Source organism: Trachurus japonicus, chromosome 1 (genome assembly GCF_045865225.1).
Source record: "Trachurus japonicus isolate A0001 chromosome 1, Traja_1.0".
Taxonomy (NCBI): domain Eukaryota; kingdom Metazoa; phylum Chordata; class Actinopteri; order Carangiformes; family Carangidae; genus Trachurus; species Trachurus japonicus.
The window spans coordinates 25,973,917-25,998,476 of NC_140907.1; the positions used below are offsets into that span (position 1 = coordinate 25,973,917).

Below are 24,560 nucleotides of genomic sequence, written 5' to 3' on the forward strand. Positions count from 1 at the left end.
AGTGCAAGTTATATAATATCTACACCATTTCAAATTAAAGTGAAGTCTGTATCTTATTATGAAATTAAATAACAAGTGAATTTGAGAAACGATAAGATAGACATTGTGCAAATAATTATCCACCAGGAACATGTCTCTCTGATGAACTGTTACAAGGCTGCCCTCTATTGGATAAAGATTGCACTTTATTTTTGGACAGTACAAATGTAAACATTAATTGAACATTTCTGTCTACTTTTCCTTCTCATTTATTCTGTTTTGATTTAATGTGCCCCATGAACTGTGTTGATTAGAGATTAAATTAAAAGATGCTGAATGATAATCCAGATGCATTGTACCTAATTTGCTCTTCTTGTTCTTTAGCACTAACCATGTCTTTGCCCAAACCACAAAATGACAACATCTTGTCATGATACTGAACAAATGCAAATTGACCCTGCTCATATCAGATGAACAAATCTGATCTCTCATTTAAAAATTATTGAAAACCTTCTGAATTTACCATCCACCTTGAAAATTTGAAACACACAGAGAAAAAAACATTTTTCTTATTTCTAATCATTTTATTCAACAATTTCACTAGAACAACAACAACAACACTTGCATTGACTAGGGCAGGGTGACATTATAGCATTTACTTAAAACAACCTGTGTATAAATGTGTATGTACTAAGGATAATTAACTCTTCCCCATTTACTTATTTAGTGATGGTGTTTGCGTTCATGCTTTTCCCACTCCCACTAAGCACAATGTATGGTGTTTTCTGAGACTTCTGTTTCTCTTGAAGCAAGGCAACAGTCCCCAGGGGAGTGTCACTGCTGCTCATCTTCTTCAGCAGTGCCTCCTCCTCCAGCTTTTTCATCCTCCTCTCCGTCTTCATCTTTCCAGACCCTTTCCCATGAAATCGGTGTGAAAGCTGCCTGAATGCTTCCTTTGGAGTGAGTTTCCGCCCAGATTCATCCACATACTCAATCTTAACATCAGGCCTGTATCCATCCTTCTCCTTGAAATCTTGTGTGAAGCCTCTGTATTCTTCTCTGCGACTGTACTTGTCATCAAAGCCCATCTTGTCCTCAATGCAGTAGTTGTCGTTGGGCAGGGCACCCTTTATTGCTTTGACACGGGCTACCTTCTGCATTTGGGTGTCCAAAAGACCTTTGTTTTTGCACAGCAGCAAGGCAGCAGCAAGGCCTGAGTTGACAATGGGCTCTTCATCCAAAATGGTGGCTGAGGCTGTGGAGAAGTCAGGCTGTTTTTGCTCTTCATCCAAGTTCACTGTGCTCCATCCGACATTCTCATCCATGTCGGAGTCTGAACCTCCAGCTTCGTCTTTCTCTTCCTCCTGTTCAAAGTCCATTATGTCTTCTTGGTCCTCCCTGTTGCCTGAAAGTCCGTAAGTTGGAATATCACCCAGGGTTCTGCAAAACTCTGAGGTGGCGTTGAAAACAATGTTGTTCCTCGTTTCAGGATCATTGTCATTCTCTTCATCATCAAGCACTTTAATCTGCGCTGCCACTTTCTCACCAGAGTCTTTAAGAAGCTGCTTTTGCCTCAGCTTCCTCTGCTTCTCCAGTTGTTTCTGCAGCTCCTGCTCTGCCTCGTCCTCCTCGATTACAGTTGCCTCAGGAGGCGTGAAGTCTTCGTCATCGCTTATGTCCATCTCTGCCGTCCTGATGTCATCAGACATCTCCGGGATGTCGTGTGGCAGTCTGGTCTCCTCCCCCTCCTCCTCCTTTATTTCCTCCTCATTGTCATTCACCTCTTTGCGGCCACGGCCACGTGTCCTGGAGCCAAAATCAGTACTGCGAGTGTCATCAATGGCGAGTTCATCAGCAGCCGGCTTCTCCTTCTTCCTGAGCTTCTTCACGCGCCGTTTTGTCTTTTTAAAGCCGACCATTTCTTGAGGAGTGTAATATTCTGAGGCGATGCTGAGAGCAGGCATTTCCAAGGACTGGGCCTGATTTCGTAGAGCGTCTTTCATTGCCTGGAGCTCCCGCTCTCGCTCCCCGTCAGCAAAGCCACCTGTGCTCAACCGGAAGCTCTTTTTCTTTTCTCCATCAATTTCCTCATCATACTTCGAAAGAACAGAGCGGGATTTAAATGTAACCATGTCATCCACACTCTCCTCCTCCTCGTAGGGCTTGTATTCTGGCTTTTTCTTTTTCAACTCAACGTTCTTCTCAGCTTTTTCCTTGTCCACCATGCCCACATTTACAAGCACATCTTCTTCCTCCTCAAGAACGCCTTTGTCTTGTAGGGTCAGGATGACAGTCTGACCTTCTGAGAAGGAGTCCACTTTGTGCTGCACTTTGAGTCCCTTAAGATCTCGAGATGTGTAGGACTCATTTTTGGTCTGTCTGAACTCCTCCTCCACCAGACTGCTCACACCGAACTCCTCATCCATCTCCTCCAGAAGTTTGGCTCTTTTCTCTGCCAGTTCTTTCTCTTTCGCCGCTTTTCTGCTTTTCTCCACCCAAGCAGCCGTGTCATCTAGCCAGTCATCTTCGGCTAGGGTCTTGACTTTCCCCAGTTTCTGGTTCAGCATGCGTTTCTCTTTCGCTGCGGCAAGCTTCTCTCTCATCTCTTTCTGCTGCTTGATGAGAACAGGGTTGATGGTTGCAGCCACTAGTGGATCCTCTTTGGTCCCGAGCTCCTTCTTGTTCTCATTTAATTCCAGAGGCTTCAGACCCAGTTTTGCCCTGAGTTTATTGGTTTCCTCGATGCTGAGAGATGCATCTCCACTTGCAGACTGGGGTGCAATGTCTGCGCTGCTCTCCTCATATGCAGGATCAACTTTCTCCTTTTTCACTCGTGGCTCACCGGTGCTCTTCTCACCTTTGCCGCGGCTGTCCCGTCCGCTTCTTTCCCTCGACCTGGACCGCTTTCGTTTATCTTTGTCACGAGTCCCATCCCGATCCGAAGCGTCTCGATCCTTGTGGCGATGTTTCTTATGTTCGCGACGGCGCTCTTCCGTGTCCTTGTCGCGACTCTTTTCCTTGTGTTTCTTAGACGACCCCATTATCTTATCTCTGTTCACACAACAAAAGAAAAATCCCAGTTAGTCTTGGCAGCGTTTAAATATATCTGCGTTTACTGAAATTAATGAGAAAAACAACAACAAAACACACCGCTAGCTTCCCTTCGCTAACTAGCCCACGTTAGCTTCGGAGGCTAAATGGCTAACCGACGACAAAAGTAATTCAGCGAGGACCAAAAAAATTAAACTTGCATTCAAACTTCAATGTTGACCGAGGACGAGTTAGGGTTTTGTATTAAAACACTGTTTGACAGTTTTCATCAGTCCATTTTCACCTTTCACTCAACACTTACGTGCACAAGCTCGATGCTTCGACGAACAGCGATCGTCAATATTACTGTTTCCTTCCTTCCTCTTCCTGTGGGTCGAACAATAGCACCAAGTTAATGTGTACTGCCCCCTGTTGAATGGGAGTGTTCATAACAGGCCAAGACCACATCCATGAGTTGGCTGCTGCATAAGTGGAACCGATAAGACGTTATCATTTATCGAATGGCTTTTAACCAGATTCTGACAGATTCTGTGGAACCGTTACTACGCCGTGTCGGCTGCTAGGCAACAGCATCACCTCCAGTTCCATTCCGAATGGTAACAACAACGTCCTCCGCCTTGAAATGTAAGCTAACTTGGCTAGCGCATAGTTAAAATATGACTAAAGAGCCAGTATTTTATCTATGTACCTGCTGCGTTTCTCGATAGATGACCAATGTCACCGTTGGTTAGTTAGCCCCAGTCTATGGTTAGCCCTGATAATTTGTATAAAAAAAAACCCTAGCTCACTCGCATAACTAACAGCTGAGGTGCGTGTTTGCTTCAACTTTTTACCCGAGGCATTTAAAGTTAGCTCAATGTTGAGCAGCATTTAGCAAAGCCAGATAGCACTAGCCAGTTAACCCCAGCGAGCTTTGTATAGGCGACTCATAAGCATGCAATTTGTTTATTTTTCGATAGATTTAAATCACACTCGACGTGGTGGTCTATTGATAGGTCGTTAAAGTGGTGGTATTCAGAGAGTTAGCTGATGCAGATCGGGGTTATCGCGTGTTGCCATGGCGATTGTGGAACGGAACTAGGTCACAGTTGATGATGAGCTAGTAAAGTTCTAAAATCGAGAACGTATTAAAGGGTATGCTTGAGCTGTAGCTCCGCGTCTTCTTTCGGTTGTCGCTGGACTTTCAGCAACGATAACCCGTGTGTGTGTGTGTGTGTGTGTCCCTCTGGGAAGCAGCAGTGACAGAAAGCTTGCAGGATCCCGCTGCGTGGTGGAGGGAATGTCTCATTGTTTTTCCCCGGGAATCTGAGCGGGCCACAGATACACACAAAACCCAACGGCAGCTAACGGGCAGGTCGAAAAGGCTACTTGGTAACGTCACCCGATCGACATAAATGACAGCTTTTTTCTCCCCAAGACTATTTGATAATCGGAGAGTAAACGTTAGCTAAACTTATCTGCTGTTGGTAAGGAATGACGCATTTGGTGCTTCCATGTAACTCTTGTCTTTACTGTATCAGTTAACCTACCCTGGCTTCATAAAATGTATTTGGATTTTCTAGCATTAGCTTTAGCAGTATTTTTAACGTTATATATCGTTCTGTAACACATGGTGAGTTTGTGTCGTCGCTGATAATAGCTAACTGCTGTTAGCTTTGTTACAAATTTCATGTGGTTAGCTTCATCAAATCTGTTGCTGTTTTGTTGGTACCACCATCGGCTTAACGTACAGTAAGAGTGAGAATGACAGTCAATAGTTAATAATGTCACCTGAAGATGCTGTAAAACTGCCTGAAATTCTCTTTTAACTCCTGCCACTTTATCTTATTTGGTGTTTTGTTTTGTTTTTGTTATTCTTTGGATAGTAAACAGTATGATTTATCTTCCACAAGCTATTACCAGCTGAGAAAATGTCTATTTGATTGAATGGTTTTCATGTAGAACTTGCTATGTTGTTTTCTGAGGTGCCCATAATACATTTTGTTGTGAATTTCAGAAATCTGTGAGTGGGTGATATGGCAACTGGTGGCACTCCTTTTGATGACAGTTCAGAAGAGCTGCACAACTGGGCTGTATCAAATGGCAGCCTGGATGATAGACTCAACAACATGGTAAGGGGTGGTCAGCATTGATAGAAACTACATAAACATGACTGGGCAGTTTCATTTTTCACATAATATCACACTGGAGGGACTCAACATTGTGTGCTTCTATTATACAGCTAATCTGACCAAAATGTTGTAATTCAAGCGTGCTCGGTAAAATGTATCTCAGTGTCTTGTGGCTATGAATTTGCTGTTATGATATTTGACGTGTCCCGGCAAGTAAACAAGCATGATGACAGTGTAAATCTATTTTCTTTCTTGATCAGGACTGGGGTGTACAGCAGAAGAAAGCCAACCGATCATCAGAGAAGAACAAGAAGAAACTGTCAGCTGCGGTTGTGGAGAGCCGCCTGACTAATGATATTTCACCAGAGTCCACCCCTGGGGCTGGTCGCAGGAGAGCACGCACTCCTCATTCCTTTCCTCACATCAAATATACCACCCAGATGTCTGTCCCAGATCAAGCTGAATTAGACAAGTTGCGTCAGAGGATCAATTTCACAGACCTAGATGAGGTAAAAAGCTGCTGCATCTCAAAGTCCCCCCCCCCCCATTGTGGTATGCATTTTTATTTTGTATCTGAGTCATAGAAAGAGGTTCATTTATTTGTTTTATTTTATAACATAAAGTGGCTTGAGTGAGGTACTGACTGTGATAGGTCAACTGTGTTGTGACCGATTTGTTGTGAGAAATAAATAGCAGCTGTTGACAAACAAGCTATTGTGCACTAACACAATGCTGTTACAATGAAGAAGCCTTGATCTGAACAGATACAATGTGTTTAACCAGCATGTGTTCAAGGACACATGTACTGTACTCAACAAGCAACAAAGTACAGTCATGCTCATTTCTGCCAGCTGCAGATTCCCACTCCTTTCACATATCAAGTTTCAAATCAAAATTTTTTTAATTTTTTTTGGAGAATCTTAAGGACACAAAATAAAAAGATTTTTATCACAAAAAAGTTCTGCTCCTTTCTCAGTGATTAAATGCCAATGTCCCGCTGTTCTTCTCTAGCAGCCAATAGAGGAAGTGATAGCAGAATATTTTTCATAGTTTAGTATGGAGTTGTTGGGCTGACCTTGTTCTATTGCTGCATTGAGGGTGGCAGAGTGGCAGAGCACTGAACAAAAATAGTAGACACTGAGAAGAAAGTGTAAACTTGGAATTAAGAAGCAAAATAGAAGAATTAAAATGTGTCAAAATTTAATACAAGTGGACAAAGCCAGTGTGAGTTTTTATTTTATTAGTGCATGCATTGTCATTGTAATTACTGTGATAACAAGCATGATTTGGACAGAAAAAAAAGTACACAATACTGAACCCATTTCAGTTTTTAAAGCAGAATGACAATCTTGAGTGGTGATTTGTCTGACTTGTATCTTCTTTTCCTACTCAGAGGAGCATCGGCAGTGACTCCCAGGGGCGTGTCACAGCTGCCAACAACCAACGCCAGTTAGCTGGAGAGAACAAGAAGCCCTACAACTTTCTACCTCTGCATGTAAATACTAACAAAAGCAAGGAGTTGCTCCCGCCCTCCTCCTCTGCCCCAGCCACCCCGGCTATCACCAAGGAAACCAAGAAGCAGGGCCCGGGATTCAGAGATACGTTAACCCCTGTGATTCCATCCAAGGAATCTCCAAGGCTCAGCCATGGTAGCGCCGAGAGAGGGCCCTTGGTGCACAGAGGATACGGGAGAGAAGAGCAGAGAATAGACAGCAGCCAGGTATTGTTTGGTGTTCTTGTTGCTAGAGTTTAGTCTTGATGCCTTGTAGCCAGGAGAACTGAGTGAAACGGAACAAGTCAAAACAGAATAAGCCAAATGAATATGCAAAAACATCAAGTAAAAACTTTGGATAAGGTAAAACTTGGACCTGATGATGGTGTTACAGGAAAACTCAGAGGATCACTGAATTAATTTCAACTTACCCTCAAGGCAATTTGAATGTAGTCCAGTTTCATCCATCCCGTTGTTTTCTGAGATATTTCAGTCTGAACTAAAGTGTTGGACCACCAACACTTAGTCAGACAACATTGCCATAAATAAGATTAATCACTTATTAGGTTTTTTATCTAATAGACAATACTGCAGAATACAACTATTATGAAAGACCAATGCAGCAGATTTTAGCTATAAATAAAGTTTTAAGTTATAATGCTAACTCTGTCTCCTATGTGCCCTGATCAGTTTCTGAGAGCATAGAAAATGATGGCTTGTTCAGGGGCCTAGAAATGTGAAGCATTCCTGGAGAGTATACACAGCTTTCATGGAAGGTTAGAGTGCTTCGGAACAAAACGTAATTGACATCGACCTGTAACATTGACAAACCCTTAATAATATTATGGTACTTCTGCACAAAGATGCACTAAAATATTGTTGATGGTAACCATTGATTTAACCATAATTATCAGAAAGACAATAATTTCACATTTAAAGGGACAACGAGGAGTTTTGGAAAAGCGAAGCGTTTTCACACTACATTTATGAGCCTCCGCGCGCACCGTAAAATTCTTTTGACCGGCGCAAGACGGACTCATGTTTTCATTCATCAATAATTAAAGTCAGAGGTTCAAAGAGGTTCACATACCGTCGTAGTTCCGACCATAAACGGCGATTCAGCTACGTTATTCTCATGACTCGTTGCGAAACTGAAAGTAAAGAAACGCTGGTCGGCTCGACCAGCATCTCCACCACCACTAATAGTAACAAAATAACGATAGAGACAGAATGATATATTTATCGAAAATGGGCCCATTAACAAGTGTGGGTAGCGGAGATTCATCCACATTAAAGCAGAAGTAAGTGGTCCGGTCGTTTTCGCTAATGCTGCGTTCCAGGCAGGCTTTTGAAATCGTAAATTACAGCTTCAAGTCACAACTTACGACTTTGTAGCGTTTCAAGCAACCCACTCGTGTTTTTCCGACCTGTTTTACAGGTGAAAGTCACTATAACGGCCACTCGTAACTTCCGACCGGTGAACTTGTACCAGATCGAACTGGTACCACTTCACGGTCGGAAAAATACGAGTTTCCTTGAACGCACCATAACAGTCCTCGTCGCTACGTCGCCACATTCACGGCGTCCCTTGGCTGCACACACAGCCCTGCATGCCGTTCTCTCTCCTCATTGGATAAAAACTGTAGGATACGATAAATGTTTTCTCTTCAGCTCAGAGCAGAGCAGAGGGACTGACAGACCCGTGTTTCAGTCCAAACACTCTATGTAAGTGATTGCTGTCGGAAGATATAACTATTTAAGACTTATATTAACACAAATATATCACTTACTTCTGCTTTAACGTGAGACTTTTTTATAACCGATTAGAAACTCCTTGTTGTCCCTTTAATTGAAATGAGTATAGTTCTTTCGTGTTCATATGGCCTCTTTGTATCACTGCACTCAGACACTACTGTGAAATCAGAACTAGGATGAAAGTGAGGGAGAGTTAGCGCAGCTGAAACTAGGCTGTATTTAGGGCAATTTATAAATATGCCACCCTTGGTGCCCAGTGAGTTTTGTGCCCAACCCCCTTTTCTGCCCTCGTTCAGCCCAGACTGAGCTGTTGCTACAGATGCTCGCTCACCTTTCCTTACGTCTTTCTCTTGTCTTCTCCTCATTTACGCGTCCGAAACCCACACCCATACACCACTCCCCCCCTCTCTCTGTGTATGGTCTCAGGTGGTGAGCAAACTGATACAGATCCGGGAGTACATCAGCAAGGCCAGCTCCATGCGGGATGACCTGGTGGAGAAGAACGATGTGCCGGCCAATGTGGAGCGTCTTTCTCATCTCATTGACCACCTCAGGGAGCAGGAGAAGTCTTATTTACGGTTCCTGCAGAAAATGCTGGTAAGTGTGTGAAATGTTTCTCCAGCCTCAGGCTTCATATCTTTTATGATAAGATCTACTTTTCTGCTTTTCCCATGCTCTCACAGCACATTTAACAAAAAAAAGCTTTGTCATGTGCAAAATATGTTTCTTAGCTGATTCATTGCTGAGGTGGAACCTGTTTTGCATACTGGAAGCCTGCCACACATATATTTTTAATGGCTGTCTTTCTCTCTGGCCTGAAATACTTCAACAGTGGAGTCATGTTTCATGTGATTGAAAAATTGGGACATAGGATGATACCATTACTTACTCTGAGATAGTTTTCAGATTGTTCCTCAATTGAAGCTTTGTTTCGGAAATAAATTGTCAATGTATATTTTATTCTGAAATATATCCTAGTTCTTATTCATCAGACGTAAATTCACTGGAAGATTGTCGTCCCTAGATTCCTACACAGTTCAGCAGCTGATGCATGTAGGCATCTGGATCTGTCTTTTTTGTTATGACTTTCAGTTTCTATCTTTTTACTCTTTTATTATGGCAAGCAGTTAACAGAGAGACAATTTTTGTTGCATCATTTACTGTATGGCTATCTTTGAGTCAGTGGCTGACTGGCTGTTCTACTATTTCAATAGGCGCGGGAGAATGACGAGGACGATGTGGGGACCCTGGACTCTGCAGTGGGCTCAGGTTCACTGGCAGAGAGCACTTCTCTTAACATTGAGGTTCGCTCTTCAGATGCCTCAAATGCAATGGTGTGTACATTTTTGGTGGGATGTTTGCCAAAAAATCGATCCCTTTTGTATATTAATGTGTGTTGCTTATTAGTATCAGTTGGTGTTGTCTTTAAATTCTCAAATTAGGGAATAAAACCCAAGCAATAAGTCCCTCCTCTCTTCTACCATTTCTGCTGAGTAGCAATGCACTTTTGCTGTTGTCAGGTTTGTAGGTTCTGTGTGTGTAATGGTATGTGGGTGTGAATTTTGTAGGGCGGCAGGCCAGAAGTTGTACGTGCTGACCAGAAGGAAGAGTTGGAGAATCTGCGTAAACAGCACGAGCTGTTGAAGAAGATGCTGGAGCAGCAGGAGCAGCTCAGGGCCCTGCAGGGCCAGCAGGAAGCTCTAATGGCCATGCAGCACAGCGCAGAACAGGCACTTGCTGTGATCGAAGACACCGGTGAGATATACACATAGTCACAGATGTGATCCCAGCTAAGTCCAGACTAACAGTTGTGTGTGGACTGTGGAGTTTAGGAAGGTCATTCACACCTTGGGTAGAACATTTTCTGTTCGTGTAGACCTCCATCAGTGACATTAGGAATCTCTTTGATGAACTTGTAACTGGCATAGCTGATTATATTGGATTTTTCATTTCATTGTCATCTATGCACCTACCACTTCAAGTTACATTTAAGGATAAGCATGAATAAATATTGTTCTCTGTTTAATTCCTATGACTTGTTTTGTTGTCATTAGTTGTCACAGAAACCACAGGCAGCATTTCAGGCTTGAGCATCACATCGGAGCTGAACGACGAGTTGAATGATTTGATACAGCGGTTCCACAACCAGCTACATGACTCTCAGGTACAGTAGACTCTCAACTGGGCCACCATATTCTCCATAAATGATACAGTAAATGAAAGAGCCATGCCACTTTATGATCTATTGATGGCAGTGACAATTCAGTTTCAGCATGTGAGGATATTCACTTTGCTAAAGTGATGCCGGCATGAACAGCCACAGTCTACCTTTCCCATAACAATCGAACATCAATGTTTTAAAAGATCTTTATTTTATCAGGATGTATGTGTTAACTGTTTCATTTGATGAAGAGTTCAAGCTTTGCGCTACCTTTGTCCTGTAGACTAAAGCAGTGCCAGACAACCGTCGTCAGGCAGAGAGTCTTTCCCTCTCCAGAGAGGTGTGCTGGTCGAGGACTCCCCAGGCTCTTGGCCCACCTCAACACAGGCCGCTCCTCCACTCCGCCTCTGGCCCACACACCGGGCTAGACACCGGAGCAACAGCCGCCAGTGCTAAACTCACCAAACTCCAAGAACTCCAAGACAAAAAGCAAACCATGGACAAAATCTTACGGGAGCTGCATTCACTCAGAGACCAGACTCTTAATAATAGCTCATGTAAGTATTGCAGAAGCAGCTCTCATCATTCTGTGGCGTCTTTCCTTATAAATTGTTGATGAACTGCATGTGGTTCCCTCCAGGTCGTGGCCTGTCAACACAGTGCAGTCTGAGTATGGGGGGGTCTTCAGAATGTCCATCTGCTCTGTGCTCTAATGGGGCCTCGGCATCGACTTCCTTTCATCATTCACTTGCACAACACCAGGACAGCTCCAACTCCACAGACAAGCTCAGGTATGCACAAAACACACACAGCTCCAGGCTGTTAAATAGGTAGGTCAAATATCAGCAGCTGGGTGCTGTAGAGTGGAACACAGGGTAATGTAATTTAACCTCGTACCCACAAAACCTGTTATATAGCCTCCTGTTTACACGTTTCAGCCTCTGCTAAAGTGTTTTTGAACATGACACTCAGCCTGCCCTCTGTATGTGGATGCTTCTATGTATAATATTTGTTCTTTTCTACTGCCTACAGGAAGCTAAAGGAGGTCCACAAGCGTTTGAATGAGCTGAGGGAGTTGGTTCAGTACTATGAGCAGACTTCTGATATGATGGTGGATGCGGTCAATGAGAATGTGAAAGAGGACGATGATGAAGAGGAGGATGAGGAAGATGAGACAGAGGACGGCTCTATGTTTGAGGCCATGTTTGACTCTGAGCAGGAAAACCGCCAGCCTGTAACTAACATCAGGTGGGTAGTTAAATTTAAAAAATGAGGGTGCTTATCTCCAATTGGATTTCTATCAGAGGTATAATCATTTTGAGCAGATTCAACAGCTTCTGTTTAAATAGCTAAATTACACAGAAAGGCTGCCAACGGAGAAAAAAAGAGAGGAAAGTTTTGTTGTCATTGACAGCAAATAGCTCTGTATCCATAACAGACTACCCATTATACGTTTAGAAACCCGCAGCGCAGCGGCAACTGGACAGACTTGAACAGCCTGACCAACGGGCGCAGTGTCAGGAGTGGTGGCACCAACAACCGGGACGGCAGACTCAACACTGAGTGTGAGATCAACAACCGGTCAGCGGCCAACCTCCGCAGCCTCAACATCCCCTCAGCCATAGGTACTCTCATACAGACACAGACAGACCACTGTTAAACTTCACATCAACATATACTGTAGAGTATATGGCAGCATAGACTATTCAGAGGCAATGGTAGGAACAACGACGTTATAAAATAACGGTGTTACAAATGGCACAACTTTTTTCAGTAACGAGTAATCCAAAAAGTTACTGTTTCCCTGTTATAACGGCGTTACTGACAATACATGCATCGTTACTCGCCGTTACTTGACTCAAGAAGTCCCATCACAAAATAATACACCTGTTAATGTGTACGTTATATACACATTTCTTCAGTCCATCAACTAGTCGGAAAAAAGCCAACTCACTCAGTATTCCTCCGCACAGGCAACACAGTGCAGTGAGGAGGAATACTGAGTGAGTTGGTTAGTTCCAGACAAACGAGAGGTTAGGGTGTTAGGGGGGCGAGTCCAAGTAATTATGACATATTTGAGCATTTTATTAAAAAAATAACGCAATAGTTACTTTTCCTGAGATTAAGTTACTTTTATAATGTAGTAATTCAGTTAGTATCTTGGCTACTTTTTGGGGAAAGTAACTATAACTAATTAATTACTTTTTAAAAGTGACGTGCCCAACACTGTTGTCTCATGATGTCATCACTATGATGTCTCGTACTGTAAAATGGTACATTACCTTATGATTGCTGTATATTAAAATGCTTAGAGTGCCAGTACAACAGGGACACGCCCTACAACCAAGTGAAGGATGAGGATGAAGATGAGGACTGTCTTGACAATGATGCAGGGGCACATGCTGTGGCAGTGGACAGCGAGGCGTCGGGGTCCAGCCGGAGGAGCAGCATGGGGAACGATGGAGGACTTCCCCAGGGGGTCCATTCAGCGAAGCAGAAAATGAGGCAGCTGCAGGAACTGATGGCCATGGTTCAGGTGAGACAGATGACTGAATAATATTTAAGACACTGTAGGTGTTCTTGATTAGCAAAGAAAAGGTCAAAGGTTGATAATGCCCCTCTGTGGGTCTGAAAAATGTAATGTAAGCATTAAAACTGACATGTTGCCTCTTGTGCAACATAAAGAATATCAGACTTTTTTTCTGGAGTGTAATTCCTTGTCTTTGCAGTATTTTACTATGTGCTTTTGACTCTTTCTAGAGCGATGACACAGATGGTACAACAGCGAATGAAGACGAAGCTTTACACCAACAGCCAAACAACACCAGAGCTGCTGCAGCTAGGACACCTGGGGCTGGACCCAAACAGAGCCCCAGAGACCTCACTCTCTCCAGCAAGGCCAGGTACGGCATACGAAAGCCCCCGAGCTCCAGTGACGGTTGTTTCGAAATATTATTTTGATTACTTACTTACTTTTCTTGTCTTTCAACACTACCCTGGACGCAGGGAGAAGTTGTATGAGGAGAAGTTGCTTCAGCAGAAACAGGAGTTGAAGCAGCTCCATGAAGAGCGTCAGAGACTCATTGAAATCCAAGGCAAAATCCAGGACCTCCAGTGGGCTTGCCCTGACCTGCAGGTATTATACACACACTAGTTGTCTTCCGCCAATTATATGCCAAAAATCTCAACTAGGATTTCAGATGAAGTGGAATCACTCATCGCTTTAGGAGTTCGGCTCAGACTCTTTGCCCACTGTAAGAATATATATATATATATATATATATATTATATATAATATAAGTCTTATATTCTCTTCTATCTCCGTTCTAGTCGTCTGTGTCTAGCCCAGCGAGTCAGCAGGGTTTGCTGAAAAAGGTCCCAGTTACAGTTTCCACTCCAGCCACTATCCAGGCCTCTTCATCAGCTGGACCCAAACCCAACTCGGTTGCACTCAAACCCACTCCTCCAGAAGCAGCTACGTCTTCAGTCACCGACAATGAGGTAAGAACCACTGCCACCATTAGTTTATTTTCCCCGGTGTGATCTGTATGTCCAGAGTAGTACGGATTTGTAAACTGCCGCTCTCTGTTCTTGTGTTGCCAGCAGCTTTGGACGGAGATGCGCCGCCACCAAATCCTCCGAGAAGAGCTACGCCAACGCAGAAAGCACTTGGAGTCCTTGATGGCTGAACACCAAAGGCGTAGTGGTCTTAGTGACTCTCCTCGCCGGACCGGTGACCAAGACGGCCTTGCTACACCCTCACAACCTATCAGTAGAGATGAACGGTAGGAGATAATCTATGTTTGCTTCAGAAGCCTGTGTCATGAATGTCTGAGTTATACATTGTTTGGGTTTTTAGTCATTTACATATTTTAGCAGTGCCTTCCTCACTTCATCCAACTGGTAGCGGAAGTTATTACATTTTGTATCATTTTAAACATTTGTCACCAGGACAATGGCTACCTGGGGTTCCACACCTTGCCACCTTGACGACAATGATGATGATGAGGACGACGACGATGATGAATACCACTCAGAGATGGGCGGAGAGGAGGAAGAAGAGCAGGAAGAATGTGCAGAGAGCAGCAGCGACGACGACATCCACATCTATTCTTCAAGCAGGAACCAGTGCTCTTTCACTAATAGAAACAATCAAGGAAGGTGAGGCAAAGTGGAGGCAGAAGCAACTGGGTCATAATACCATATCTCTAAAATGTACTTCAAATTATGTGCTCACCTTTTTGTGTCTTCAGCAACCTGAAGCCTCCACCAGCCTTCTCAGGAGAGGGCAGTGGGCATCTTCATAACAAGACTAAGGCCAAGCAGCAACAGCAGCAGCAGTCCAGAGGTTTGAACCAATCAGCAAGCCAGCATGGCGGTACGCGACGGCAAGAAAACCTGCGCTGGGCTTCAGAGCTTTCCTTCGCTGAGGGCTCAAGCCACTGGCAGGAGCAGGTCAGCCAGCTGCAGAGACAGCTGGACTTCAGCACCAGCATGTGCCAGACACTTCTGCAGGACCAGCAGGTTGGTTGTTGAGTTACATTTGATTTTTATAAGATTTTCTCTTTTAAAACAAAAGAGACACTAATAAATATTATTTCTGCTGTTTCTCACCTTCTCCCACAGACGCTGTCATACATGTTGCAAACCATGCTGACTGGTCAGTACAGCATGTTACCCAACAACCTGTCATCACCACAGGTCCACCTGGTCATGCACCAACTGAACCAGTGTTACACCCTGCTGGCTTGGCAGCAAAACAATGTGCAAAGGTGAAGGCAACAGTATATATATTTAATTATGCCACTTTATTTGTATCAAGTGGCACAGCTGTTCACATTTTCTACATTCTATCATATATTTCCTTCAGACTAAAGCAGGTCCTGAGCGACCTCCTGCGCCAGCAACAACATCAACAGCAACAACAACAACAGCAACAGCAGCAGCAGCAGCAGCCTTCCTCTTCAACAGCATGTTGGCAGACACAGAAGCAGGGCTCCTCGCAGGAATCCAGCTCTGGACCCTCAGCCTCTCCTGGCGTCTTCCTCCCTTTCTCCTCTACCATGCACCCTTCAACCAACAACATGTCAACGGCCGCCTTATCCCCATTCCCTCCCAGTATGACCCGCATATTTATCAGCTCTTGAACTGAATTGTAACACAAATCTATTTTTTTCCCATTCCAGCTAAAGATAGTTTTTGGGTATAATACAGAGCACAAAAACTTTGTAGCTAGTCTAAATTCACAAAGCATGACCATAAATGGGTCATCATATTTGTGAAAGTCTTGGCAGTGCCTTTTTGCAGTACAGAGATCAGGATGTTCAACAAATTGAACAGAAAGAAACAAAGAAAACCTTCCTTTTAGTTCATGGACTTTTTATTCAGTGATCTCTTATTGATATCAGTAGTACTTCTTAATTTGTTGAGTTTGAAGTAATAGATGTATTTTAAAGTGACTCAGTTGTGAAAGGCTGGAAGTCCTACCAGCATGATTTAATTGCCTTTTTGGATCATTAACCCACTAGCTTAAGCTAATTAAGTCTTTTCCATTCACTCTGCAGGCTTTAACTTGTATCCACTGTTCCCTCCTGCCATGGGTGAGTTCCCTCAGAGTACAGCAGGTCATGGTGCGCCTGACCATCAGAAGCAGCAATTAGACCCAAACGCCTCCATCAAAACAGAGTACATGAGTTTCCCTCCTCCACTGCAGCGCTCTCCGCTGAACACGACAACAGAAAGAGAGTATGTCCATCATTTTTGCTTAAAAATACATTTGCATATGTATCTCCAACATTGTTGTTCATATATTTTTCTTTCCACTTGACCCTTTTAGAGCAGCCAGCTGGCTTAACACCCCCTATGCAAACAACACCGTCCAGCGTCACCCGTCTAAAGCTCAGCCACAGGATTCGCCCCCTTCCTCTCCCACTTTCCTCAACCACCATTCCAGATCTCAAGACTTTGATCAGGCGTCACAGGAAAGTTTCAGCAGCATGCCTAACGCCGTTGACCCCACCACCATTACAAAGACTTTCAAGGCTGGACGTAAGGCCTCAGCACAGGCCAACCTAGCCTCCCGAAGCAAGACTCCCAATTCTAAGAGTCGCCGCAAGAGGGGCAAAGGGCACAACAAGAACAGTGAAGGTATCAAAATAAAGTTGGATTTCCCTCTGTTCTGTATCCATATCCTTAATTAGGTAAATCTCACTTTTTTCTCACTTTTCTTAAATTTGTATGTGTTCATCAGGCCATGAGAGTGATAGTGTTAGCAGCACTGCAGACTTTGCCCAGGAGAGGGCACCCCCGTCTCGTCACAAGGATCAGAACCAGAGTCTGCTGGACAAGCTGACTCAAGAGAAACTAGACAGCAAGACAAAGCTTGGGAATAAAAGGAATGACCTCTCCTCTGGTATGGTTCAAACTACCTGTAGTGAACGTTTCACCCACCCTCACTCCCCTTGTGTCTGTGTGTTTAATTTCCCTTTGTTTACATTTAATATCTCCATTGGGCTTATTTTACGTCAGAATGTTTTATGCAATTAAAACATCTTATCATTTGTTATAATTTTAATTTACATTTCTTTGCACATTTGTCTTGACTACATGTTTAATTTTAATTATGGGTTAAATTATTATTTTTTGTCACTTTAATTTATCTTACTCACAGCCTATGCTTGGAGAACACCCTTCCTCTCTAACAGAATTGCATGCACAGAAGCACCAGGTAAACTCATAATGCAAATCCAAGCATCATTTGGTTTTTATGTCACCTAAACATCGCATGCATGGGCTGTTGATGTCTTAACCTAAACCAAAGCTTCTTAGTCTTAGGGCAGACCACTGTTTTCATCCATGGATGAGATAATGCAAATGCCTGTTTATTCATCTCGAAACCGTAGATGCAAGCAGCGACTTCTCTCTGTTCGAGGCGCTGAGGGAGACCATCTACTCTGAGGTGGCTACCTTGATATCCCAGAACGAGTCCCGACCTCACTTTCTCATCGAGCTCTTCCATGAGCTGCAGCTGCTCAACACAGACTACTTACGACAGAGGGCGCTCTATTCCCTCCAGGTAAACCAAGGCACATTTAACTGTTTACTGCTAATGTTTGAAAAACAACATTGTTTGAATCTAGTATTACAAGGTGTCTGGTCCTCTGATTCACTCTTTGCTCTGTCCCTAAAGAGGATTTTGGTCAAGTTATTGATGGGATTCCAGGTCCGAGCAGTTGCTTGTTGCAGCATATCTGGTCACTGTCACAGATAATATTTTGATCTCTCATACTGTCTCCATAGGGATGCGTTGATCATTTTTAACCTTGGTCATGCTTGAGTGCCTCTGGTTCAAGTGTCTGCTCTCTGTGCTGAAAATGAGCGACAATTAGCGGCAGTGAAAAGAGGCTTTTTGAAATGGATGGTCATGAGGTCACATTTGGTGTAATAGACCACTGTAGATTAAAGGTTGATGGCCTTGAACTGTTGAGGGGAACATATTGGAAAGCCCATAGATAAAGTTAAGGAGGAAATGAAAACGGAGAGGAATCACATGACAAAAAAAGACACTTCATTCTACTTTGTACAGCCGTTTTGTGTAAATATATTCTAGTTATATTGTAATGAATTGCACTATTTAAAGTATGATAGAACAAATTTATGTCATAATTGTGTAGTTTAAATGCTTGAATTCATCCAAAATGTGTTGATAATATGTGGTGTAATCTTATTTGATAACAGAATCACATCTCCTATGATCCAACCCTGGCCTTGGCTGTGAATGAATGTTTCCCTGACAACTTCAGTACATGCTAACAGTGGGCTCTCCCCTGTGGTTTCTTTCAGGATATAGTGACCAGGCACCTGGCAGAGAAAAGCGCAGCGGAGGACCAGATGCCTCATCTCGGTCCTGTGGTGTGGACTGCAGGTTCTCAGTCGGAGCTGACACCCAGCGAGAGTCTGGCTACCAGCGATGCAGTAAGAGACACATTATTGCTTCCCAGGCAGTTGTCTTCTCTCATGTCTTTGTGTCGAAGCTTTTGCCTGCTCTGAAGTCTCTCTGTCAAACTTTACAGACATCCTTTCACTACTCTGTTTTAACTTGCTTCCTCGTCTACATCCTAATACATTTTGGATTAGTTTCTCAGCCTTGTCTCCTTTCATCCTTTGCTGCTTTGTCTTTTTGTCATCCTTCCATGTCTCTCTTTATTCCATGGTTTTAATGTTCCCTCACCCCATCTTCATTGTCTTTGAATCTAACCTGACAGCAAGACTTCAGAAGCCTGTCTGTTAAAAAAAAAAAAAAAAAAAAAATGACCCTCATCGCTCCATGTCTCCTTTTCCAGATCAGACATGTGCTCTTTGTTCTGGGCCAAGGTCCCTAGAGTTCTGCTAATTGGAAGTCAGGTCTTTTGTCTGTCTAATAATGCCTTTGTTCAAGAATGATGGATGAGATGTCTAATTTACCATGTTTGGAGAATGGCCAGAGAAGCTAAAATAGCTGTTGTTTATAGTATGTGCTAAAATCTCCTTTTTCTCTGTGAACTCACTAAGTAGGTGTTAGGCTGCTAATAAAGTGGATCTGACATTTGAGAGAAGCACAGGATGCTCAAAACATTGCTCATATTTTTTTCCAGGAGGTGGTGGAGAAGAACTTGAGGCTCACACAGGACACGATGAAGAAGAGGGACGATGCAGAATCTGTGGATAATGACAGCACCATGTCAACCTCCTCCAACCTGGAACCATTTGCTAACGACGACCTGGGTATAAGTTTTGCTCGAGCTTTCGATTTAGATTTTTCTATACATATCTTTTCCCACATCCCAGGGATTCGCCTGAATTGCTTTGCTTATTGCCTTTAACTGTAGCAAATTGATGTTTCTTTCTTCCTGCAGGGTTTCCCAGGGCTTGTCTTGGAAAACCAACCACTTTACACCTCAGGATCAATACTGTAGGGCCAAATGAAAGAATAGTTTTCACGGGAGGGATTGTATGACAGTGGGAAAGTGGACCCTCAGCTTTGAGGAACTTTGGTATCAAAGATTAAGAGCAGTGAGGTCTGCCCTACTTTGCTTGATCCTCTTGTGTAAACCCGGTGGCAGAAGCATTAATATCCATTACTGTCTTCTCTTTTCTCTTGCTGCATTGATTTTTGAAATTTTCATATCCCATATCTATCTCTCCTTGCTCTCCTTTCTTTGCTGCTCTGATAGGCAACACGGTGATTCATTTAGACAAAGCTCTGGCCAGGATTAGGGAATATGAGCGCATGAAGCTTAAAGCAGAATTTAACCCCTGCAATGCCAGCACTGCAGGTGCAGGCGGCTCTGATGTCTCTCACGCTGAACATCCCTCTGCTAACCCTGCTGAACAAGCGGAAGGTACACAGTCACATGACCTCGCCTGATTGCAACATGTGCAACATGTAGCAATAGAACCATTGCCTCTCTGTGCTGTTAAATGTTGCCGAATTTCTGAAGAAGAAAATGCTTGTGTGTGAACAGGAGGTGCGGCTAACGACATGCGGTGTCCTCAGATTGACACACAGCAGCTGGATCGTCAGATCAAAGCCATCATGACAGAAGTCATTCCCTTCCTGAAGGTACGCCATCCATCACAGGGAGCTGCAGTAGAGTGTACTGGAGTTGAAAAATATGGGGTTCTCAAAATAAACTACTGAATTAAAGTGATGTGCTCGTGAAGTTTAAAGGTCTAAAATCGAATCTAGATCATTTACAGACTTTGAAATTAATATTTGTTATTTGAGATTGAATGGCTGGGGTTCCCAACCTGTGCGCTAATGAGATTTACCTTCAATACTGAGTGCAGTGCCTTTAAAGGTCCTATTTTATAGCGATTATACACTTATACAAATATATTCATTGGTAGTATATTCAGATTTTGCCAATAAACCTTGACAAATATTACACACTGGACCTTTAATGGGAAGAGTTATTAAACAGTCATATGTTGTCTTTATTCAGGAGAACATGGATGAGGTGTGCTCCCTCCAGCTGTTGACATCTGTGCGGCGCATGGTCCTCACTCTGACCCAACAAAATGATGAAAGCAAGGAGTTTGTCCGCTTTTTCCACAGACAGCTGGGAGGCATCCTGCAGGTACCTCCAGTGCCAGATTCCCCAAACGGTGACCATATGTGTTAAAGCAGATCAAATAAGAAAACAGTCTCTCACATTTCACGCTTTGTTTCTCTCACCAGGACTCTCTCGTTAAATTTGTTGGCCGCACTCTGAAGGACTGTGGGGAGGACCTTCTGGTGGAGATCTCAGAAATCCTCTTCAATGAATTAGCTTTCTTCAGGCTCATGCAGGATTTGGACAACAACAGCAGCGTCGCTTTGGCAGCCAAACACAAAAATAAGAAGAGGGCAGATCAACCCAGTAAAGCAAAGCCCGGTCTCAAGGTTAGCCTCTTTTTTTTGTCAATTTCCACTCCAAACGATTGAGTGATTAAAGAATTGACACTCAACAAACAGGTTGACTTTAATCTAATTTAACTCTGGTTTCAATTAATTCCTCCTTATAGGAAAATACAGTGTCTGCTGGTGATAAATCAGTTTCTCCAACCTACTCGGATGAAGTCAAGGTTAGTTTATTCTAATACTGATAACGGAGTTGTCAGTACTTAGTTCATCAGTTATCAGTGTCACAATTATGTCTTTTTATTTGCCCCAGGAACAAGAGGAGGCTGTGCAAGAAGGTGATTCAACACTCCAGGATCTTTACCTGCAGACAGAGATGAAGAACACCAGGAGCACTGAAGCTTCAGAGGCTGAGGAGGAAGATGAGGATGAAGGACTTGGGCAGGGAATGCCTATGTCAATCAGTAAGGAAAAGTTATTTTTAAACGACCAATAGATAAAACTGCCCAAAAAGGGAGGACAGTGTATGAGTAATCACAGAAAGTCACTGAATTCTGTGTTTTTCTCATTAAAATAAAACCTAATTTGCGCACTTGTACTGTATCTAGGCCCTCTTTAAGTTACAGTTACAGTTTCATACTGACAACCTGTTTACCTTCTCACTTTGAAACCTTATTTGAAAATAGTCTCTTTCACTCAAATAGCAAACATCCTATAACGGACACACACAAAAGACAAATTATGTCTATCCACGTGTAATGCTTTTTTGTCTGTTTCATACATGCTGTTGAAATACATGAATGCTATGTTTTTTTGTGCAGGTCTGTCCAAAGCAGAGACTCAGGCCCTGACGAACTACGGCAGTGGGGAGGATGAGAATGATGAGGAGGAGGTGGACGAGTTTGAGGCCGGACCGGTTGACGTCCAAACCTCCTTGCAGGCCTCTGCTGATGGACATGTGGAGCAGGAGGTCAGAGCCACAGTTCGTTACAGAGTTTTTACACAACCAGCCATTGATTTCTCTGTTCACATTTATATTTATCAAAGACCTCTGAGCTGCATCCTGTGTATCAGGATATGGTTTATTATTTTGTTATTATCTTATCACTGTTGTCAAAATCTCACCTGCGTAATTTTGTCATGTTCTAGGCGACAGCAGCCAGTGAAAACCAGGAGACAGAAACTCAACAGAGGAGTTCAGAGAATAACGATGGTGAGGTCCTAATAATATTTGAGACCGGGACTTGTGTGGTAGACATCTTGTATTTTCAGACCATGTCATTGCTGATGTAAAATCTTTGTCTTGCAGAAACCAACAAGCAAGTTGAGCCTGCAAATTCCATGACAAGTGAACACACCACAGAGCTGTGCCAGAGCCCCGAGGAGGAGAGTAAAGTTGAGGCAGCCGCTGCTTCGGAGGAAAACACTATAGTTTCTCACGATCAGGACGCTCCCAAGGAACCAAACACCACTAGCAGCCCTGACACAGACTCACCTGTCATGATCAATGTTGATGTAAGTCCCAGTGAGAGGACTGTAGTGTAATCGAATGCCAGGATATTTGTTTTCATCCTCTAATTAGATTTTTCTCTTTGTGTTTTACTTAAAGCCCCTACAAGGAACTTTCATTTTGTGTTGATTTTGGCGACCCCTGTGGACAAAAGCGGTAGTGTTTTGCCGGAATGAAGACTGCATTCCCCATGAGCTCTCGCACGTATTGTCATAAAGGCGCTTGAAATAATATATAATTTGATTTGCCATGGCGAAAAAACAAGGCACAAGAAGCTGTTTTAGTTAAATTACTTTGGAAAAGTATTTAAAATACTTTAGAACAGCCTCTAGCAGGACAGCGGAGCAGGCTGACTCGTCTCATGGCAGCCCACCGAGCATGGCATGCAGCTGTGTGGCACGACACGGCAGTCTGCAGGAGTCTGGTGCTGCAAGAAGTTGCGCACCGTTTGTGTAGTGACAGTAATATGCACATTTTAAGTTGATAAAAAATCCTCTTCATCCCGACTGCGCCCGTCTGAGTGAGTGCCGTAAATCGTTTCGTTTGTGGACTGACCTGACCTGACCACTGCCTCCCGGTTACACTATTTAGAAATAGCTTATGGCCTCATTCACTGTTGTAGGTCACAGAGAGACATCAGCAGAAACGAGAGACTTTTGCACAATGCAGTTTAAAGTTCTTTGTAGGGGCTTTAACTGTGAAATGAAATGTCTAATCTTGAGCTGTTGCTGTTTTGTATTGATCTCAATGCAGGAGGTGGGGTCAGGTAACACGAGTCAAAAGTCTGATGAGGAAGACTTTGTGAAGGTGGATGACTTGCCGTTGCAGCTCACAGTCATGTGTGAGGTATGTAACATCGAACCAAAGGAACATAAATGCATACCTGTTTGTTTTTTTAAGCTTTTAAAAAGTGATTAAAAGAAAAAATCCTAGTGCAAAGACATCAAATCAAATGGATATCCTGTGTGCTGTGATGTTAGGAGGAGCTTCAGAAGAGAATAGTGGAGGAGCAGCAGAATAACAACCTGTCTGTAGAGATCTTCAACGGGAACACTGAATCGCTGACTGGGCTGGTGGGAAGTGCACAGGCACTGAAGGAACCAGGTATGGATTACAGTCTTTGTCAGTTAGGATTAAAGGTTTGTTTGCGTCGTTGCCAAACAACCTCAGAAAAAGCCAAGCCACAGTCTCCTGTTACCATGTACGCATCCACACAAGTCCGAGCAAAAACATCTATAAACTGATATTCTGCTCCTGTTTTTCTTCTGTCTTTTTCAGACGCTGCTGGTGACCAGAGTGTATAAGAATTGTACCAATGTCTCGAAATCTACTGTTTTTAGCAACACTATGCTTTTCACCCTCAATCTGTTCTGGATGTATGATTGTTGATTCTTAATCTGCTAGTTTAACAGGAGCTACAGCTCAAATATTGGTCACATTAGTCAACACACAAACACACACATAAACAGATAAATTTAATCTCTACACATAACACTTTGATTAATTTTATTTGTGAAGGTTTAATGTGATTTAGTGTTAATCTGGGGTGGGGTTATCTCTATGCTGCTGATTTTTTGACGGTTAAGCCTCTGTTTGAATCTTTAGTACTGAAACTTATGTTCAGATCTGCCTTAGTCTCTTCCTTGGTTCTGGGATCAGTTTGACATCAGTTGTGATTGTTTTTGTTTTGTTATTTTTAAATGTCTTACTTGTCTTTGCCCTGCCTTACTGTTGTACAGCTTGTCTTTTCTGCACCTGATTGCTAATTATAAAGAGATTACAGTAGGATGGGAGTTCAGCTGTAGCCTGGCTGACTTCAGCTAATTGTTTCTCCGGCTTGAAGACTTTTTCCTTTATATCAGAGCTCAAAGCTCAGACCTAACTTTTATCCCTTCAGACACATCTTTATATGCTATTTTGTTCTGTTAATGGTTAGTCTCCATTGATTTCCATGTAATTAAAATGTTAACTACAGTAATAAGTTTTAATTAATAAAATGCTGGAACTTTCAACTTGTTTGGCCTCTTCCTCATCCTCAGGAGTCCTCTAGCTACTATTCAATGTGTAGTTCATGAATACTAATCTCAGTATTGATGTATCACTAACTGTATCTTCCAGTC

At 43.1% G+C, this 24,560-nt stretch overlaps 2 protein-coding genes across 17 annotated transcripts; one reads left to right on the forward strand and one right to left on the reverse strand.

Moving 5' to 3' along the window:
* Positions 1-542: 542 nt before the first annotated feature.
* sart1 (spliceosome associated factor 1, recruiter of U4/U6.U5 tri-snRNP) lies at positions 543-3,474 on the reverse strand. Its single transcript, XM_085782823.1, has 2 exons — positions 3,332-3,474; positions 543-3,030 (listed from the first exon to the last, which is right to left on the reverse strand). The coding sequence occupies exon 2, from the start codon at positions 3,018-3,020 to the stop codon at positions 699-701; it is 2,322 nt and encodes a 773-aa protein (XP_085638949.1). The 5' UTR covers positions 3,021-3,030; positions 3,332-3,474; the 3' UTR covers positions 543-698.
* pcm1 (pericentriolar material 1) lies at positions 3,446-24,452 on the forward strand. Of its 16 annotated transcripts, none has more exons than XM_085782666.1 (40): positions 3,446-3,654; positions 5,027-5,141; positions 5,402-5,650; positions 6,535-6,861; positions 8,815-8,985; positions 9,603-9,722; positions 9,957-10,143; positions 10,443-10,552; positions 10,833-11,106; positions 11,190-11,340; positions 11,582-11,797; positions 12,008-12,174; positions 12,862-13,085; positions 13,310-13,452; positions 13,556-13,685; positions 13,880-14,050; positions 14,153-14,334; positions 14,501-14,710; positions 14,803-15,073; positions 15,176-15,321; positions 15,420-15,667; positions 16,114-16,294; positions 16,386-16,696; positions 16,800-16,961; positions 17,220-17,276; positions 17,452-17,624; positions 18,392-18,523; positions 19,183-19,312; positions 19,762-19,929; positions 20,053-20,150; positions 20,533-20,667; positions 20,769-20,972; positions 21,095-21,154; positions 21,244-21,394; positions 21,752-21,900; positions 22,080-22,143; positions 22,240-22,445; positions 23,194-23,286; positions 23,421-23,544; positions 23,719-24,452. In XM_085782666.1, exons 2-40 carry the CDS (start codon positions 5,046-5,048, stop codon positions 23,742-23,744), a joined length of 6,417 nt encoding a protein of 2,138 aa, XP_085638792.1. In that variant the 5' UTR covers positions 3,446-3,654; positions 5,027-5,045; the 3' UTR covers positions 23,745-24,452. The 16 variants fall into 16 exon arrangements, with proteins under 16 accessions (XP_085638792.1, XP_085638835.1, XP_085638885.1 ...); XM_085782709.1 differs by having other exon boundaries at positions 14,156-14,334; XM_085782759.1 differs by having other exon boundaries at positions 12,943-13,085.
* The last annotated feature ends 108 nt before the right edge of the window (positions 24,453-24,560 follow it).